The 21358-nt window shown below is 42.0% G+C and overlaps 1 protein-coding gene across 7 annotated transcripts in view; it reads right to left on the minus strand.

Moving 5' to 3' along the window:
• znf536 (zinc finger protein 536) overlaps window positions 1-21358 on the minus strand; it is a 214369-nt gene that overhangs the window by 32711 nt on the left and 160300 nt on the right. Inside the window, exon 8 of one of the 7 annotated variants that reach the window (XM_068310910.1) lies at window positions 18849-18924. The exons of the other annotated variants lie outside the window; for them this stretch is intronic. Within the exon in view, the coding sequence (XP_068167011.1) occupies window positions 18860-18924 (65 nt within the window). The 3' untranslated portion in view covers window positions 18849-18859. Of the gene's footprint in view, window positions 1-18848; window positions 18925-21358 lie in introns of those variants that run through there. 7 annotated transcript variants of the gene reach the window in all.

Below are 21358 nucleotides of genomic sequence, written 5' to 3' on the forward strand. Positions count from 1 at the left end.
TCTTTTGTTCCTCTACTTTCTGTAAGCCTGCTCTCTTATTTTCCCAAGGCCGAGAAACTTCAGGCATGAGAACCCCTGATATAAAACCAGGGAAATTTACCTGGGATTAGCAGCCATTGACAAATAACCTTGGTGATAGATGCACAGTAGATTTGGTTCAAAGCTCTCCCGGCAGCCTCAAAAGAGATTAGTTCACTTCTTATCAGGTCAGCCGTGTCGCCTGGGAAATGTGTTTAAAGTCACATTGATTTATTGAAAGATTCACCCAATAAGAAGATATCTCTCGACTTAAGGAGAGTGTGTCTGTGTGTGCGTGTGCGTGTGTTCCTATGTGTGTCATGTGAACATGCGCCTCAAATAAATTACACTGCCTGTTCAAGCTTTAAGGAAAAAAAAAAAAAAAAGCTCCACACAAAGACATTTTCAACAAACGAGCAGTGCGCTTCGAACTAAAAAAGCACTTCTAGATAACTAGTGTTGAATACTGCCACTGGAGACAGACGCTCCCATTCTCTCTATACCTGTCTCGCCCACTCTCTCTCTCCATTTACCCCATGCTGATAGTGCTGCTGAAAACAGTGATTGTACAGTGGTGAGACACCGAACGACGCTGACAGGGAGGCATAATAAGGCCTCTTTGTTCCCCAGAGAGGGAGAGAGTGGTAGAGAGACATGCAGACAGACAGAGGAGGGGAGCAGCTTTCATTTACACCATTACCTTCTTAAGCGTCATTATCAGGCCAAGGAGAAGATGAGTGTGGGAAAACAGGTGGGGTAGCCATTGAGAGAAATGACAGGTCTGACATGTTGCCCATGAAGTCTCTCTCTCTCTCTCTCTCTCTCTCTCACACACACACACACACACACACACACACACACACACACACACACACACACACACACACACACACACACACACACACACACACACACACACCTGCTAGATGTTGGTGAACACACAGTTGTTGCATTACCTGAAGATCAATCAATCAATCAATCAATCAACTTTTATTTATATAGAGCTTAATCACATCTGAAGACATTTGAAAGCGCTTTACAAATAGAAAGCCAACAATACCCTCCAGAGTAATCATAAGCAACGGTGGCGGGGAAAAACTCCCTCATTGAGGAAGAAACTCCAGGCAGGACCCAGGCTCTAAAGGACGATGTTTTCACTTTGGTTGAAGAGCGTTGTAATGTCGGGTGAAGCTAAAGTGAATAGGTTCCCATAATTTTAACAGTGTAGTGTAAAACTATTACTCTTATTTTTCTTTTGTCTTCATGCTGTTGAGATCTGAAGCATCAATCTCACACAGGTCATCTGTTGCAAATGAAAATTACTTTTTAGTCGAAATGATCTTTGTGGAGGCAATCCAGATACCTGACTGAACCCTGTTTTCATTGTCCCGTTCATGGAAATGCCAATGAGATTCTTATATGTAACACATGTAAAGGAGTATGACTTGGCCACAGATCAGGAATGAAGAATACTTTATCTCTTTTCATCCACATCCTGCAATTCAGCAGGCTTATTTTTGTGAGCAAAAACATCCCTGACATAGAACAAACTTGTGAGGCCTGAATCGTCCTGCATCTTTTCAGACAAATGGAGAAGGAAGGTCAGTGAGGACCATCTAAGTTTTTCATTTCGAGGATCCTCAAGAACATGTGGATCTATATGGGGGACCCGTTTTGACCGGTGGTGAAGGAACCACAGCTACATATCTGACTTCAGTAGGTCCAACTACTTTGTAGAGGTATCCGTCTGTCAGTGAGCGGCAGTAGCTCAGTACACTAAGTCCTGCTGTTGACCGAAGGGCGGCTGATTCAAGACCCGTGTGGTTCCGAAACATTTGGAGCATGAACTAGAGGGAGAGAGATGCCAGTTCAACTCCCAAGTACTACCGAGGTGCCCTTGAGCAAGGCACTGTCACCATTGTAAGATACTCATTGGGGCGCACCACGAAGGAGCTGCCCGCCACTCTACCTCTCCTTTTCATGCCCTATACAGACCCCTTGTGTGTGTCCTAAAACACATTAACCGCGAGTAACGAGAGCGCACTGTACTGTATATACGTATGTTGTAATGACTAACAAGAGTGGAACAATAATTCCACCTACAGAGATCTAATAAAGGGATCTTCAAATGTTTAATCTTTTATCCCATGAAGACATTCTGACTGACTGCTGAGCAGAATGGGAAGACCAGGGAATGTTGTCTTTGCTTTTCTACAATGTGTCCATCAGTCAGACAAGGAGACTGCAGACACAAAGTTACTGAGCATGCCCAGTAGGGTCTAGTATGTCAAAAACAGATCATATTAAAAATGTTGGTAATGTTATCATTTTTGATGATAACATTACCAAAATGTTATCAAAATGTTATCTCTGCCCGGTTGGCTTTTCTTTCTGTCAGGCCAGTTCATTTCATACATCCCCTTTTTTTTGTTTAGCAAATGTCTCCTACAAAGTTGGGTTCATATACTTCTTATGTAATAAAAGAAACATGGTGAACTTTGGTCCATGAAAGGGAAAAAGTTGTTTCTTGTATACTTACGTTTCATGACAGGAAATGAATTGTATTCTTGGTGAATATTTTACTGATGTTTCATAGCAGCATTTTCATAATTTCTCTGAGACAGAGCTATTTTGATAATCTTCTCCTTCTTGGCTTTCCCTTCTCTTCCTCTCTCTCCCCGGTTTCTCTATCTTTCTACCTCTCTCTAAAATAAATATCAGGCTTCATCTCTCTGTCTCTCCCATCTTCTTCCTCCTCCCTGCTTTCATCCACATACCTCCATCCCTCCTTTCCCTGTCAGTTTCCATGCTTCCTCCGTGCCTTCGTCTATCTCTCCCACTGTTTGCTTTTAACTCTTGAGGTCATCCAGGACCCCTGGGCGGCAATCCCAGAATGCTGAGCAGACTAACGTCCTGCAGAGCTGCCTTCTGGCCACGGCGGACGGCGGAGCCAGGACTCAATTGGTGCTCAGACTCGATGCATTCGGTACTTCTCCACCCAATAAAAAGAGAGCTCTTCAAAGGTTCTTAGGATGGACTGGTGGGTCTATATAGCAATAACAGCAAACCTCTGGCTGTTAAATGTACTGCTTGAGAAATTAGAACATCAATAAATCATTACCACCTTCATTTGTAGACATTAACGTAATTACCACAAACAAACAACCAGGAGCAATGGCAGCTTTCACTGGCATTTATAATGTGTTTTACATTGTTTGCCAGCTTGCTTCATGGCACAAAGAGACTTCACACAGAACAGCCATTAAAGGACTGTTCTTCCATCTAAGCAAAGGTAAAGATCCCCGTTTGTGTCAGGAAATACAAAACGAGACGGCATAAGCATCAGCAAACAACATACAACAGGAAAAAAACATACTACAGGGTGAGATGCTTGTAATTACTTGATTTTCTCATGCGGAATCATTTGAGCCTTAAAACCAAAGAATTAAATAGTTGGAAGAAGATGGAAATATGAAAGTAACACTTCAATAAGTTTCTTTAATCTTTACTGAGCTTCTGATTTTTACCTCAACCAGCATTGACATGTTTTAAATTAGTGTCTGTTGGATTTGTTTGTTGAATAGGTCAAGAATAGACCTCAGTCAGTTTTGGTGAGAATTTACATAAAGGATTTTATTTTATTTTTTTAATTTCTGTAATCTTATGATATAAAGGATTTTTTATTACAATTTATTTTTCATGGAATAAAATATAGATATTTGGGAAGGTCAGATATTAAAGCAGCTGGTGAAGTGGTCTGAGCAATTTGAAGCAAATCCAAAATTTTGATCCATTAGACTTGAAAAAGTTTTCATAATTTTATTTGTCCTATAAATTGCATCTACATGGTGATGCTGAATTCATCTGTTGCTACCTAGAAGAATGGATGGTAATAATACGATAACCTGTGTGTGTTTAAATCACACAAACACACACATAGACCCACGCACACACACATGCACGCACCTTGAGTTGGAGATTGTGTATTCATGTATTCAACTGCAAGAGTCCAAAAGGTGCAGATAAACAGGCAAACTGTTGATCGATACACAGCAGAGAGAGTCAAAAACAATATCGCAGCATCGGAGCCTGTGTCTCTAAAATGTCTGCGTTTATCTGATGGGGTGGGGGCGGTGGAGGGTGGGGTGACAAGATGGGGAGAGATGTAGAGTGAGACGCCGGGGCTGCTTGAGCCATGATGGATGAAGAAATCAATGTGTGCGTCTCTTCGTTCAAACAAATGAGACGTGTATTGAGACAAATCGGTTTAAGCGAGCACGTGCGTATCGTACACCTGTAAGGACACGCAACGGTTCAACCGTCAGGCGGCGGATTCAAACCGAAATCAGAAAGGCGTTTTCACATCTTAAGTACAGAACCAGTGTTCATTTATCACAGATATATCCCAGTCAGTGTTTGAACCCACTGATATGTGTTGGGAAAATATAAATGTTGGGAATGATAGGTTGCTGAATGGATCAACCAGAAAAAAAAACAAAAAAACATTTACATTTATTTTGCAACATTTCAATTTAATAATGCGCATTAACGCTCGCAACTTTACCTCACTGCGGATTTTTGGTAGGCAATCATGTGACACCGTACGCACATTCTATTGGCTGACGGCATCTGGAAGTACGCTCTCTTCCGTGAGTCTCGGACTGACGTGAGACACAAAAACGTGCTTTAAACAGTTGATCAGAGTGTGGGAAAAGGTAAAAAAGATAGAAGGTGGTTTAATATCAGTATGTGGAGGGTTAAATAAACGTTTAAATTACCGTAAATAATAAGATAAATAGCTCGTCGCTCAATCGCGGAATTCATTAAATCGCGTGTGGTTCCTGGAATGCATTAACCGCGAGGACCAGTGTATTTATGTATATATAATCATTTTGACAAATTAAATAAGTTGAGATTTAGTTTTGAGAACAGTTCACGTAAAAATGGAAAGTTGGCCCAATTTTTTTTTTTCCCAATTTTTCTTTTTTTTTTTTGGAACTTCACAATAAAGCAACGGAAAGAAAGATGTTAACTTGATGCAAACATAGTATCCATGAAGAGAATCCATCAAGGTTCAAGGTCAGAAGTGATTGAAAGACGCAATTGACACAACTCTTTGGATGGATGAGCTTAAACATGAACGTCACTCCTCACCATATTAGTCAGAAATCATGATCAGCACTCAGCTAAACGCTGACCTGCTGCCCAGGAGCGACAGACAAAAACAGAAGCTCTGCTTCGCAACCAACGGCTCCTACAGATTCCGTGTTACATTTTTTATTTCTCTGTGCAAAACGAGAACATTTTTCGCAGATCTTGTCCAGCTACACACTGACACACATTTCTAAACACGTTCTAAAGCTTTTAGATTATAAACTGAAGATTGCAGCTTAGAAAAGGGTGTCGATAAAATCTTTTCAAATCATTTCGGGATCTCGGGCCTTCTGGAGACTTGGATTACGTCGTATGTTTTTTGGCTATTTATTTTATGTTTTTTTTTTTTTTAAAAAAAAGAAAAGTCCCCCATCTTCTTCCGTTGTTTAGGAAAATGCTGGAGAGCTGGTTTTACTGTGACGATCCAGGAATCTTCCGTCGAAGAAGATGCTGGATGATAATTTTCATATTTGTGTGAACTGTTCTTGTTTACAGTATAAAATCTAGGAGGAATTTTGGGACAGAATATCTTTTGTTATATTGAAATATCCGTTTATGTGTCATGAATACGCAGACTTTAGGATACATTTAACTGTTTGCGTCTCAACGTGACGGGGCATCACTTTTGCCGTGCTTTAGCTGCGTCTGAAACCGATCTGTCCGTGGGGCCGGGCTACTTGTTATCACAGTGGGACAGTGGCGAAGAGAGCAAAGAGGAATGGAAGCGAACCGTGAGAGAGCAAACACACATATGGTTTCATAGGTCTTCCAACAAAGTGTGTGTTAAAGATCGTGGGCCGGCGTCAGTCGAGAGCCGCATCAAAACAAAAACCGAGCTTTTGGACACAATGATATCGACAGAATGTCAAGAACAACGGGAACTGACAGGGAGTGTGTGTTTGTGTGTGTGTGTGTGTGTGTGTGTGTGTGTGCATAGCTGTGTGCACCGTGATTACATGTGCATCTCACTGTGGTTCTGTGTGTGTGTGTGTGTGTGTGTGTGTGTGTGTGTGTGTGTGCCACGTCAAAAACAAAGGGATCCAAATACAGACTTGTGTATAAGCATAAATATCACTGGCTGTCAGTCAACTTCAAACAATGCAGCTGTAATCTATGATAACATAAATACAAGCAGCTGCATGCAGCTAGAAAAAAAAAAAAAAAACAGCCACAGAGAGAAGAGAATGCTGAGTAAAACCCGTCTCCTCCTGACTATTAAAGGCGACTTGACCACATCATCACTGAGGCTGACATCTGAGCGGTTTGCCGGTTGAATTCCAGCCTGAGCTGATAAGGTTTTGGTGGCTGGCGAAGCTGCCGGACACATAAACACCGCGGCAAGGACTCCAAATCCCACAAGTCTGTTCTGCCCGGTCGAAAAGGGCTCTGGCTCTCATCAATAATCCCTAGTTGTCAGACCTCCCTGTCGACAAGGAGCAGATCTACATGCACCCCCCACCCCTCCGCAGTCTCCACCCCTTGAACACACACACACACACACACACACACACACACTCACACACACACACACACACACACTCAGTCTCTGATCTCACCCCAGTGGATATATTCTATTTCCTATTTCCGTCATCACCTGATTCTGATTTAGAGGTCAGGGGGAGAGAGCGCTGGATCAAGGCCAGGCTAAAGAGCTGTCAGTCACAGCGTCAGTGCTGCTAACTAGCTGCCTTTCTTGCTGCTGGAATTATATTTAAACACCCCCCCCCCCTTTCAGTTCACTTTCCTACCTACGCAGAGCCTGAATATAAAAAAAAAAAAGTTGCAACTGCGTGCCAAACGTTGAGCTCCACTCGTGATCCATGGGGCTGCTTCGCTCGTGGCCACAAATGCCCCCTTTTTTCTTTTTTTTTTTCCCCCTCAGTAAACGGCTTTCAGAAATCATGGAACCAGGAAGTATTTCTCAACCAGAGTGAAGAGACAAATAAGAAAAGCTTCAATTTGTGATTTTGTGAAAGGAGGGAAAACAGTTCCTGTGTTTGACCTCTAGATGGTGCTGATCTTTTAGTTGTGCCGATGTGTGTGTGTGTGTGTGTGTGTGTGTGTGTGTGTGTGTGTGTGTGCGTGTGCGTGCGTGTGCGTGTGTGTGTGGGTCTGCACAGAAGCGCTGGTGTGACAGAGAGCAGTATGTGCAAACAACCTGTGTGTTGTTGTATTGCATTTTTGATCTCGGAGCTATTTGTGCACAAGAATTGTAGGCATGCATGTGTAGGAGTTGTCCTCTCTCTGTGGTGTTTATGCAGGGTTTTTTTTTTTTTTTTTTTGCAGGACAATAAAAACATTAATTTGCCCTGAAATCATTTCTGACGTAAATGTAGAGTGGTGCCCATTGGAACCCAGTAATGAAGCATGCGGCATCTCGCCGGCTCCTAATTTGACTAGTTAAATGACTCCATTACGTGTCTAACAGACAGAGGCAAATCATTTCTGGTCAGTTGAGGCTCACTTACCCACATCCTGGTGTTGGGGAAATGTCTGCATCTCTGGATGACTGTTCTCTCTGTCTTTTTTTTTTTTTGTCTCTTGATTGGTCTTTTCCAAAAAGGAAGTGAATACACAGCAAGAGGCAAGAAAATATGCATTCTTATCTCTATGTTGAATTTATTATTAGCTTGGGGGAAAAAAAAAAAAAAAGGTAATAAAAGCCAGAATTCATCAATGTCTGTCCAGGGGAAAAAAAAAAAAAAAAAAAAGCGTTTAAATTTTTCCCCAATTTGCGTAATTATATCTTCGTAAACAATGTTGTTTAGCGTCTGACAGAAAGAGGGATAATGTGAGAGAAGATTAAAATATATTGAATTATTAAAAGGACTACCTGCTGTCCATCACTGTCACTTAACACATGTCGAATGTGAAGTGTGTGTCCCAGCAGCGACTGGGTGGACATCTGTTATCACACACACACACACACACATGCACATTATTAACATTCAAAAAAAGAAAAGGAGTTTGCTCGCTTGAAGCCGAGACACAGCGCAGATCACCTGCTTTTTACTCAATCCTCACAGACCATAATACTCAAGATGTCTCCTGACTACCTCCAAACTGTTAACTAAATCCCAGAACCTCTCTCCTCTGGTGACAGACCTGACCAGACAAACCAGTTCATCGTCACAGATTATTAAGATTCTCTGTCCCTGCAGCTTTGGATGTGTCAGAACATTTACAATAACAGAACAAAATACAGTTGCAGTCATATTTACGTTGTTTTTTTTCTTTTCTTCTGGATCTTAAAGGGGGGGGGGGGTGTTTATTGCAAAAATGTGCTTCTAGTCAAACAAATACAGAACATGATGAACAATGGGAACAATTTAGGGGACAAAACAGGACAGACTGGAATGATAAGGGAATGCTTTTTAATGTAATGGGTACCGTGTGTGTGTGTATGTGTATGTGTGTGTGTGTGTGTGTGTGTGTGTGTGTGTCAGTACCCTACCAGATTAGTGTCATCCACGCTGATGTAAACTTCCATCACACTATGTACTGTACTGAGACATAAGACGTACTGATCAGCTCTGGAACATTCAACCTCATGAACCTTGGATTTTCCAGACTGGCACGTGCACGTATGTCTGCTGGTGATGGTGGCGGTAGTGTGTGTGTGTGTGTGTGTGTGTGTGTGTGTGTGTGTGTGTGTGTGTGTGTGTGTTCCATTGAGCCTGACGGGATGTCCCGCTGATTCTTCTGTCGGATGCGATGGGGTGATGAGTGACGTGCCTGCATCACTGATAGAATTCTGTCTGAATAGATTCACTCCAAAAGGGGCTGATGCATCGGTGTGTGTCTGCATCTGAGTGTGTGTGTGTGTGTGTGTGTGTGTGCATGTGTTTCGTAAGTTACAGTATGTGTGTGTAGGTCGATTAAAGGCACTTTGAAGTTCATCATCTACACTAACATAAACTCTCTTTCTAATTATACATTCGTCGTCTCCCCATTTTATTTTTTCTCTCATTCTCTCTGTACCCCCCCCCTCCTCCCCCCAGGCACACTGTGTGTCAATAATGCTGCCAGCTGCTCCACTACTGCTGCCCGGTGTGTGTGCATGTGTGTGTGCATGTGTGTGTGTGTGAGTGAAAGAGAGAGAGAGGCCTAAGTCTGGTGGACATAAAGGGCTTAATGTGATAGGTAATTATGTAGTCTGATCTCACATACAGGATTTAAGAGCTAACTATACCAGCCGCCTCCTGGAGACACAGTGACGTCTATAAATAAGCATCATCTGACAGTAAGATGGACAGAGAGATGGAGAAATAGATTGATACACACACACACACACACACACACACACATAGGCCTCCAGTCTGAGCTCTGATAGGTCACGTGGCAAAGAAAAGTCAGAGCGAATGATGACCCACCCACAAAAATAATTCATTTTGTCAAAGATGTTTATCATTAATCTGTGATCCATTTTCACTTCATCTTGATGTTTATAAAATATAAGAAAAAACCCCCAAAACAACTCATCAGAATTTATCATAAAATAAAAAGAGAACAAAAAGCACAAGAATGAGCTGGGATCAAGAATGTTCCCCACATTTTTTGTCACTAATTATGTCATTCATTTATATGAGTTTGAAATAGTAGAACATCATTTCTGATACTAAATTTCTTTTTTTTGGAGCATTTAAAGATTCACAATGCGGATCTCCATATTCAGTTACTAAAGAGCGTTTTTGATTTTTACGTGATCATAATTTAAATTGTATTACTTATACACTCATCAGAAGGAATTTTAATGGTGTTAGTTGTGTAAAATAAAATCAGGTACTTTTAATTAATAATGTATGCAGTTTTATCTGCTGTGTGTGGACTGTCTCTAAATCAATGATAAATGAAGGAGATGGAGAGAATCACTTAAAAAGATGTAGAAAAAAATAACTGCGGCATCACTACAGACCAACTGTACCCCCCCCCCCTTTTTTTTTTCTTTTTCACACTGAATCGCCTCAGATGAAGCTCATATATTAATCATATTGGAGAACACAAAACTTAAATACAAAATCAATCCTTGAACAAATCACAGGGTGACCTCAAGATGAGGGGTGTTCTTGTTCTCCTTTTACTCCCCCTGCCACCTTACTGCCTTCCTCCAGCCCTCCCACTTCCTCTTCCTCCTCCCCCTCCTCTTCCTCCTCCTCCTCCCCCTCCATTGACTGGAGAAGTGCTGGGGCGCTCATGTCATTTGTGTGACTGTTGATCCTCGCAAAGAGGACAGATCAAATATTTCTCCTCCAGAGTATGAGGCTTTCCGCTGGGGCCTCGTGGATATGATGATTGGGGCTGACGGACAGACTGGGGCACGGGGGGGGTTTGAAGTCTGTAACAGACAGTGGTGGCTTTGATAGGCCCCCGCTCCTCTCTCACTGGATCACCAAAGACACCAGGCGAAAAGAAGACATGGAGGAGAGAGAGAGGGAGCGGGGTGGGGGGGGGACAAAAGCATCTGTAGAGTGGTCAGGGCTGGCGGCGTCAGCAGCAGCAGCCGTCAGAGGCTTTTTGAAGTTTACACACTGCCCTCCCCTCCATTTCTGTTCCTCTTTTCTCCTCTTGTGCTCCTTCCTTTCCCGAACAGCATCCTGCTCAGTTTGTCCTTGAATGCCTCGCTCTTGCTTTCTTCTGTCCTTCTGTCTTTGGGGTGTACACGCTTGATGGTGCGACAGCCCGGTTTGTCCTTCCCACTTTCCATCCCCTCGACCGGTCCTGTGGACGTGGCTTTAACCTTTGTCAGATCGGTTGTATTGAGAGTAGTTTGGACGAGATGAGCTTGGATCAGCTCGGACGTTCATGCTTCACTAGGTTTCAACGTGACGTACGTGACCTAACGGAGACGTCTGAGGTCACTGCGCTGGGCAGACGGGCCAACATAGCCCACCCCAACAATAAACTTGACAAAGTTGTGATAGAATATTTTTAGCTTTAAAATCATTTCAAACCCTTTTTTTTTTTTTTTTTTCTCCATGTGCCTATAAACCATCGCCATAGTGATGATGGCAGATGATAGAGATGTAGCAGTTTTTGGAAGGCGCTGAACATAGTCTGCATGAAAGAATCGAACAAAGCTACCGTGACTTCACCCATCTGTTAGCAAGACTACTGTTTTGAAGCCTTGAGTTTGGCATTTTGGCCACCATCATCTTGGTCCCCTTTGAGCCAAAAGTGATATTTGGATGAGACCGTGGAGCAGTTTTATCAGTAGAAGATGGCATGGTTGGCAGAGTTTTGGGATATTACTTTTATTTCCAGACACAAATCAGTCATAGAACTTGCGTGAGCACCTACCTCCACCAATATGCAATTGATTCATACGTCTGTCTATCTGATGTCACCCCCCACCACCACCACCATAAAGTTAATTTAAATGCGGTACATTTAAAAAAAATAAAAACAAAAGAAATCAATTCCAACAAACAATGTAAACCATCCAAAGGACACAAGCCCAACACTACCGTTAATTCATTGAAGTCTGAAAACAACATCATAGTGAATAATTTCAAGATACTGAATTTGAATCAGGTGAGTGTGGGTTTAATTTGGATCCACACCACATTTCAGTACTAATAAATACAACCCTTAAATTCTTTCTATTTGGTGCTGGTGCTACTTTCTGTGTGCTTTTTCTGTGTTCTTGTGTACTGACTGTGATGTGTGTAGTGGAGACAGAGAAGTTCATTTCGCTGACGGAACCTCCTTAAGGGATCAATAAAGTTCTATTCTACTCTAAATAAACCTTGATGCACCTTTTGTGCATTATTCCCTGGAAAATTAAGGGAAATGCTGAAAAATATCTTGGTCAATGTTGAGAAAAAAATGTGTTTAAGTGTAATCAGTTCGGTAATTTTTTACGTAATCTGCTGACCAACCAACTAACAAACACACAAACGTGGGTGAAAACACAACCTCCTGAGTGGAAGTGAAATTATAATACCATAAAAGTTTCATACTACTTAAATTTTCACCACACACCTCTCTACTGATGGACAGGGTCAAAGTTTAGTGACTAAAACCATGTCTAAGGCACATATTGACCTGAAACACAGGAGCCACCGTTGCTTCTAGACAGTGTATGAGTCCAATGATATCATGTGACGTTCTGTCAGATGTTACACCGCACGCATGTGTTGCTTTTACAGGTGATGTCAAACAATGGGCATCTTTGATTTAAACTGATTTTGACGCGACACAACATGTAGCTTGTAATTTATAAAAAAAAATTTTTTAAAGAGCAAACTTTTTTTTGTTTTTGTTTTTTTTTTGTTCTCTGCTTTCTGTACATTAATTCATACAGTGATGCTAGCTGACACTCGACAGATGGCTTTTGTCAGTCCTGGAGAGCAAGAGTTAACCCAATCCTCTGTTCGCCCTCCCCTCCATCCCTTTCTTCTTTTTAAATGTCTCCCATATAAACAGATTTTGTTGCTGCTTAAAGTGGGCTCAAAATTAAAGCGTATCGTTTTACACACACATTGCATGCATATTACTGAGCCCCAGCTGGTGGCAGGCTGCTCTTAAGAGCCATATGATTAAGTTAGAGGTTGGGGTATCCGATAAGATTCGAGCTCTCTGCCTCTCCTACTATCTCCCTGCCTATTTTACTGCAAACTTATTAAATGGAGGAAACGACATTATTTTTTCTGAGTGTATGTGTAATTATTGCCACACACCTGTGACTCCCTGCCATCCACGACAGGGAAGAAAAGAAGGGAAAAGGAGGGATGATGATGAGAGAGAGAGGGGGGGGGGGTGTGGAATGAGGAGAAATGTCATTGGGAGCAGCGGGAGTCCTCGTTTCAGAAAAAAAAAAGGGATGAGGATAAAGAGGAGAGAGGAAAAACAAGAGAGCTTGTTAATCACACGCTTTCTGTCACTGGCTGAACACTGATATCCTAATGATTCATGCCGAGATAGTGACATCACAAAGGGAATCGGAATGGAGAGACGCACGGAGAGGGAAAGAAAGTGATTGCAAATGAAGGAGGCGGGCCATCATCTGCCAAAATGGACAGCTAGTTTTGCTCAGACAAGATGATAAAAAATGAAAAAATAAAAAAAAGAAATAAATAAACTGGGAAATGTCCCTTTGAATCTGTTGCGTCGCTGCTCCTAACAGGCGCTTGTTTAATTTGAACAGAATGTTTCTTGAGAAAGTTTTCCGGCCAATCAATTTGTATCCCTGCACCCCCCTTCCCCTCCTCCTCTTCTAATTTGCTTGGGTACCTTGGCAGACCACCCCCCCCCCCCCCCCAAATGAAATTAGGAGAGGTGATCTTCCTTTAAATGTGAGTCCAAAAAAAAATAAAAAATGTGAGCCATGATTTTTGTATTTGTTGACCTTTGACTCAGTCCGTAACTTCCTGTTCCCATAATGCAACATAATATCTTCTCAAGTCTTTTTTTCTGTCAGAATCGCTGCTCTCACTCCCGTCTTTCTCTCTCTCTCTCTCTCTATCTCTATCTGCTCCAACAGGACAGATGTCAGAGCCTCAAACAGTCTGAGTCATTGTTCGCTTCAACACCCCTGAGTAACCCAAGGACATCAGCGGAGGGGAGGACTGTGATTTTTTTTACATTTCAGACGTTTTTAACATGAAGGTTCAGTCGTCTCGCTCCAGGCGGCGTGAATGGGACCAGTCATTCGATAAAAAATGTCTATTTAATATCATTCATCCTAAGAAAATACAGTTGAAAAAGAATAAATCCCCTTAAACAAATATCGATCTGATATTTATCTCAGTCAAACAGGTGGTAAACTCTGTTCTGTAACCTCCGCTGCTGCGGGGGAAGACAGCATGGCTTTGAACTTATGAACTCTGTGATCTCATGTATTTTTTATCTTTTAGCTTCAGTGAATATTCAGGAACTTCTTTTATTTTTTTATTTAGTTTGGCAGGACTCAAAAGGTTGTTCGCCTGCGCCAATCCAGATTCGCTCGATCTGAGACAAAAGAAAAAGAACAAAAATTTAAAAAAAAAGAGAGAGAGAAAAAGGCTGGAAATAGCATCGGAGAGTGAGCTGCATGTGTTTTTTTTTTTTTTTTTTGGGGGGGGGGTGTAATGTTTTAATAGAAAGCAGATGGTTACAGATGCAGGGGCCGAGAGCCGGTGATGACACATCTTTAATATTTTAGAGTGGTCTTTGCTGGAAATGTTGCGGCAGCTGTTTCCCAAAGCTGTAAATTTGCACAGTTTCTTTTCCTTTTTGTTTATGTGTCTGTATGTGTGTGTGTGTGCACGTGTGTGTGTGTGTGTGTGTGTGTGTGTGTGTGTGTGTGTGTGTGTGTGTGTGTGCATGACTGACAGCTATGGATTTACTGTAAATTAGAGAAATGAATATGGAAAAGTGATGAAAAGGCAACGGAAGGGGGGGGTGAGGCTGTGCATTAGTGTGTGTGTGAGTATGTGTGTGTGTGTGTGTGTGTGTGTGTGTGTGTGTGTTTGTGTGTGTGTTTGCTGTTGAATCAATTCCTCCTCATTCTGAACTGTCGCTGATTATTCTCTTATTTTAGATTGTTCCAGACCTCACACACTGTCGGCCTGCAAATTCAAGAAACCGATATTCAAATGTAAAGTGATACTAAAATAATGAGCTGGAGGGGGGCAGGGGGGAGAAAAGGTTGATGGAGGGAAAAGGAAGGCAAGGGAAGATAAATATATGTTTCTATTGTGTTTGCGTGGCGGCCGTTGGTTTAGTTTTTAATGTCAGCGGCGAACAGAGAAGGGTTTCGCCGCTGCTTTTTTTTTTTTTTTTTGAGTCGAGGTGATTGTCATCAATTCGCGTCTTTGGCATTTAAACCAACTCTCTTCAAATACGAGTATTTGAAATGCAAATACAGCTGCGTTTGCCCAGACAAATTAAAAGACACACAGAGGAATGGGAAGAAAAAACACAACAACACATAAAACACACTTTTGAAGACATACATTTTTTTTTTTTTAATCGTTAGTTGTTGCCGTCGTCAAACGCGTCCCCGTTTTTGTCTCTTTTTCCAGAAGTGAGCGGCAGATAATGCCACACGCGGCTTAAACGGCAAAACCACTGATTTTATACATGTTTGTAGTTTGGTCCATCTGACAGACACACACACACACACACACACAAACACACACCGCCGATGAAGTGCTGTTTGTCTCTCGGCCTCGTCTTCACCGTGAGTTCGATTGGATGCTTTACCCCCCCCCATCACCACCACCACCCGACTTCACAAGACACAGCGAGAAAATATGATTCCCATTTTTTCCCCCCTCTCTCCATCTCTCTGACACTACAGTTATTTAAACATCAATAGCAATGCATCTTCTTTAGCACACACTCTTTCTCATATTGATATTTGTATATGATCATTACTTTTGGCCCCTGCATGCTTTGTTATACTGCGTCAGCTTCAATAGGTGTAAGATCCAATACTGCAACCTCTGCATTCAAGGGCCCCCCCCCCCAAAAAAACCCAATAGACTAGCGCCATGGTTTTAGTTTATTGTGTGAGGGAATCTACACTAAGGACCAGAAAAAAAAGAAAGAAAAAAAAAAGTTCTGAAACTACAGGGGATGAAAGCAGCATCCTGGATTTTCTTTTGTAAACTTTTAATGTGTAATGAAATGAGCAGAAAACCACCTTAAAAAAAAAAAAAAAAAAAAAAAAAAAAAAAAAAAAAATATATATATATATATATATATATATATATATATATATATATATATATATATATATATATATATACTTTTTTTTTAACTTCCTGCATTGTATTCCAGACGGTCGCCTGAAAAGAGATGTGTTCCTACAAATCTTCAGCTTTGTTTTTTTTGTTTGTTTTTTTTACAAAGAGGAAAAGAAGGAAATCAACGAGTGAAAGAAAATCATGTAAAAAAAAAAGAAAAAAAAAGTTGTGCCTGCTGTCTGATAAAGTTGCTGAATATTTGTTTTCTTAATTAACAAGCAGAGTTGTTGGTTTTTTTTTTTGTCAGATGACGAACGGGAGGACGAGGAGTGTGGAGGATGGTTAGTTAGTGAAGGACGGATGGTGTTGATCACAGGATGGATTCATTAACAAAGGGGGAGAAAGACTCTCTGTCACACACACACACACACACACACACACACACACACATGCACGCACGCTCACACTCTTCCTTGTCTTCTATCGGTGTGTAGAAACCCTCCAGCCTATTGACTGTTCTACTGATCATGTACTTCTGCGCATGTATGTGTGTGTTCATGTGTGTGTGTGTGTGTGGTTGTGTGTAAATGTGATTTGGTGTCGTTGGTATAAAATAAATCTCTTTATTTATGAAGATGTTAGAATGTTCATCGAATTTTGGAAACAAAATGATTTTTTTTTTCTTTTGAACAGTAAAAATGGGAATGAAGTTTAACAAGATTGGTTGAATACGGATGAGTGTGTGTTTGTGTGTGTGTGTGTGTGTGTGTGTGTGTAGAAGAGGAGGGGGTTTGGATGAGGGGCGGTGGAGGATGACTACCTGCAGAGTTGCCAGCGTCCAAATGAGAGCATAATAACAACATCAGAGGAGGAAGAGAAGAACTGTCTGCTGGATGACAACAGGATTAGAGAGAAGTCAGATAATTAAGAAAAGCACTTAGTGTTTTGTCAAAAGTGGCCGTCAGTGACAGATATGGAGTTTAGCTCTGCACGCAATTCCACATGCAAGATAATGAGCCTCCAAAAAAAAAAAAAAAAAGATATTAAGGATGAAAAAAGATGAAAAAAAAAGAACCAAAAAGAAAATCTTTTTTTTTTTTTGAATGAAAAAGTTGTGTTCCGTCCATACGAGGAGGTCAAGTTCCTTTTGGGGTTCGTGATGTAGATGTCCAGTCAGGAAAATGAGACAAATCTTGGACGGGAAAGCAAACAAGAGGGGTGGCAGTGGATGGGAAGGAAGGAGGGAGGGAAGGGGGGGGTGGGGGTGGGGGTGGGGAGGATGGATAGAGGGGAGGGAGGGTGGGCCACAGAAATAAACCCAGCTCCCATCTGATGAGCAGCTTGTCCATAATACTGAATCTCTGCCTCTTGCCAAGTCTGCTTCTTGATACAGAAACACGATAAGTGCAGATTTTTTGAAAAGATTCCCTTCTTGCTCATTTGTCCCCCCCACCCCCACCCCCCCACCCCACACACACACACCCATTATTTGGCCTGGAAGCATTCGGAAGCCGCTGCCACAGATAATCAGGTGGCCGCTTTTTATCACTCTAGCCCCCCCCACATGACGTGACAATGAAATTAAAGACGTGGAGAAAAAGAAAAGAAAAGAAAAGAAAGGGGAAAATAGACGCATTCATCCTCTTTTTGCCCCCCCCCCCCAACAACTACAGGACAGATGATGTGGCCATCTTGAGATCATTTGTCATCTGTCAGGCGGCGCTGACCTTGCGATGAATGCCCACCGTCGCACTGAAATCATCTTTTTACAACAAGAAAAAAAGGAGATGGAGAGATAGGATTGGGATGGGAGGGGGCAGATGGAGGAGAGAGAGGGGGGAGGTTGGGGGGGGGGGGGCTGTTGTTTTTGGTAATAAAGACAACATTTATGCCTTCCATTCGCGCTGCCAGTTTAAAAAGAGGCACAAACATGAAAAATCTATTATGGTTACGCTTCTTAAAAGTGTGACCAATCCTTGTTCAGTCAATTAGAGCCCCGGAGACGGGAGAATATGATGTTTGTCTGTTTAGCCCCCCCCATACACGACACATACAGATCAGCCCGGATTTGATGATTGAAAGCGAGATTCATTTCTTTCACAGATTGAGAGAGAAAAAGACAAAAAAAAACCCCGATTGAGACGGGATGACGGAGGGGGCAGAAACGGCCAAAGCTCCGCTTATCTCTTTTTCCTCTCTACTTTCTTGCCTTTTTCTCTCTCTCCCTCCCTCATATACAAAAGCATTAATGTGCGCAGCTATGTGCTTTGCCATTGTTCTGTGTTTAAAAGCTTAAAAAGAGGATGGGGGGGGGGGGCGTTGTTTGTGTAACTGGCAGAGTTGGCGGTGCACGGTCCGTGTCCAAAAAAAAAGCCTCTACTTAAAAGTTGCTCGACGCAAAAAAAAAAAAAAAAAGAAGAAAAAATAGTCCGGCGCACAAAAGAGGGGAGTGATAGAAAAGCAGTTAATAAGAGTGGTTACCCCAGAATGAGCGGGGATGAGGTTTCACATTAAAAAAGATTTATCTTAAAGTATGGTGCTAATCCCTCCTAGTGTTAATCCACCCCGCCACATCCCCCCCCCCATACAATCCCCAGGACCCTCCCTTCTCAGAACTCTTTTCATTCCTGCAGAGGGGATAATAAAAAACTATAAACCATAAAGTTCTTACAATTTTCTGGAAACTAGCAAAATGCACGGGCGCCTGATTTTACAAGGATTCCTGGCTAGTGAATCACAGAACGAGGAGGAACTCATCTCTCTCTCTCTCTCACACACACACACACACACACACACACACACACACACACACACACACACACACACACACACACACACACACACACACACACACACACACAGATTATTAACCGAAAGAGGAAGTGGGGGTACAACGGAGGGGCAGCAAGGACAAAAAAAGAGGAGCGAAGAAGAAGAGGAAGCGCATGTTTGCTGTGACCTATTTGATGAGCATCCCGGTGGCGGCGACAGTGGTAATAGGTGGTTGGAGGGTGTTGTCATGACTCTCTGTCACACTCGGCTGTGTCATACAAACTGGATGGATGCCTCTGCCCACTGCAAGCTGCTTGAATGAGGAAGCATATGGGTATATGAGAACCTCAAGCCCACTTCATGAATATTTGATTCATATTTCCTGTGTGTGTGTGTGTGTGTGTGTGTGTGTGTGTGTGTGTAAGAGAGAGAGAGAGAGAGAGAGAGAGAGAGAGAGAGAGAGAGAAAAGAAAAAGGGGGAGATGAGTATTTCTTTCTCTCTTTCACTTGTCATTGCGGAAAAAAAACCAAACAAACTCACAAGGTTTTACTTTTGTGGCATTCTAAATCATAATTGCCAATCCCTGAATACAAGCGCAAATGACAAAAAAATAATTATATATATATATATATATATATATATATATATATATATATATATATATATATATATATATATATATATATATATATATATATATATATATATATATATAACGTAAAACGGTGTAATCAAAGATACATTCAGGATGGAAGAGGAGAATTAAAAAAAAAAAAGTTGCGAGAGTTCTTCCGCAAAACCGGTATGAGATCGAGGATCAAGCGTCCAGTTATTAGCTGAGTCGCGAACAAAGAGCACCAGTGTTGGGGTGGTGGGGGGTGGGGGGCAGCTTAACGCTGAGCCAGTTACTGTACCTTTCAAAACTAATATGTAACCATATCTGTTTTAAAAGGGACGATTCATATTACTGTGAATTCATGAGGAAAGTTGTTCCCATCCCTCCTGCAACCCAGGAAACTGGAGTCCCACTTGTAATAACCCCCACCCCCCCCTGTATATAATACACTCACACACATAGCAACACACTCGCTCCGCTGCAGGCCCTGGCCTTTATGTGGAGAGCATTCCATTTAAAAAAAAAAAAAGATGCAGGGACATAAAATTTTTGTAACGACGTAAAACATCTTCAGCTTTTTTTTTTTTTTTTGACGGGACAATGGTGCTTATTGTGCTTTATTGTTGCCGCGGCGACTCGCAAAGGTCAGCGTGGGCGTGGCTTTTGCCAGACAAGGGCGACACTGAATGAAAATTGGGTTATATGTGATCAACCAAGTTATTAATCAGATTAAAATGGATTCCCTGTGCCTGCTGTTTAACCAGATGGGAGGTGGTGGTGGTGGTGGTGGTGGGGGGGGTAAAGACACAGAGGCAGAACAAAAAGGCCAGTGTTTACTCGTGCGAGAGCAAAGGAAGTCATTGTTTTAGACGCTGGAGTCATTGTTGCAGATGAGTTTGAATGAGGATGGGCCACGTGAAGCACCCCCCCCCCCACAAACACACACACACACACACACACACATAGACGGGCTTTCTAAGAACGTGTGCCCTTGCCATAGTCGGGCCCTGGCTTCATCCAGGTAACCCCTCTAATCCAGATTAAATCAGTGTAATTAGATCAAGCAATGCTCCTCCACCCCCCCCCCACCCCCCCATATTTCTCTAATAAAACAATGCAACAGTTTAAATCCAGTCGCTGGGATTTGCAGAACAACAATGCAGTTTATAACCATCTCTGCCGAGGAATTAAGTGTATTTTCTAACTGCTAATGTTATAACATCGTCTTATTTGTTCTCGACGTTCGCTATTCCTTCCCCTTACTCCCTCTACGGTTTGCATCCCTGCTACTTCTTCTTTTTTTTTCCTGCGTAAACTTTGTTTATTCGAGTCTTATTTATTTATTTGTTTCTCGGCGCTGTTTTTTTTTTTTTTGATGTTTAAATCAAACATGTTTTTAAAAAGCGAGTCGGTCGGGATCATCCTTTCGCAACGGGGGGAAAATAATGCAAGTTATTTGTCTTTAATTGCCTCAGAGCTTTTTCAAACATGCCAGCTTGCTTGCCTATGTGTCTATACCTGTGTTTATTTTTTTGTTTTTATTAGTATCGCTGCATGCCTCCATTGATGTGGAATAACAGAGGAAATAAAAGTTGACATAGTTTCTCAGTTTTTTTTTTTTTCAGTTTTTTTTTACCCCCGCTCTACCCCCTGTTTCCCTCTCTGTCTGCCTTTCTCTCTGTTGTTTTTTATATATGTGTTTTTCCTTGAAGTTGTCGCGGCATTGTCTCATTATGTGTCGACTAGCTGTGTAAGTGTAGTCATTATGCCTGTGTGTCTTTGCCTGCCGGTGCTCTCTCTCTCTCTCCCTCTTTCTCTCTCTCCCTCTCTCTGCTGTCTCTCTCCGTCTATCCCTCGGAGCATGAGGAGCTTTTGGAGTACAACTCCTCTGAGGCGTCCTCCTCACATCTCCGGGTGCGCCTGGGGAAAGGGAACGTTGCATTCTTAAGAGGAGCAACTCAAACTGAACAAAGTCTACAGGAGTCAGGGAAGAAAAGAAACAAAAAGCAAACTAATGAGATGGGAAGCGGAGATCATGTCAAATATATCGGGTTGGAAGGCCAATTTATAACCCATTGCTTCAAGTTTTTTCGCGATACTGACTATAATACACACATACGTGACTAG

Source organism: Antennarius striatus, chromosome 1, assembly GCF_040054535.1.
Source record: "Antennarius striatus isolate MH-2024 chromosome 1, ASM4005453v1, whole genome shotgun sequence".
In the NCBI taxonomy this organism is placed as follows: Eukaryota; Metazoa; Chordata; class Actinopteri; order Lophiiformes; family Antennariidae; genus Antennarius; species Antennarius striatus.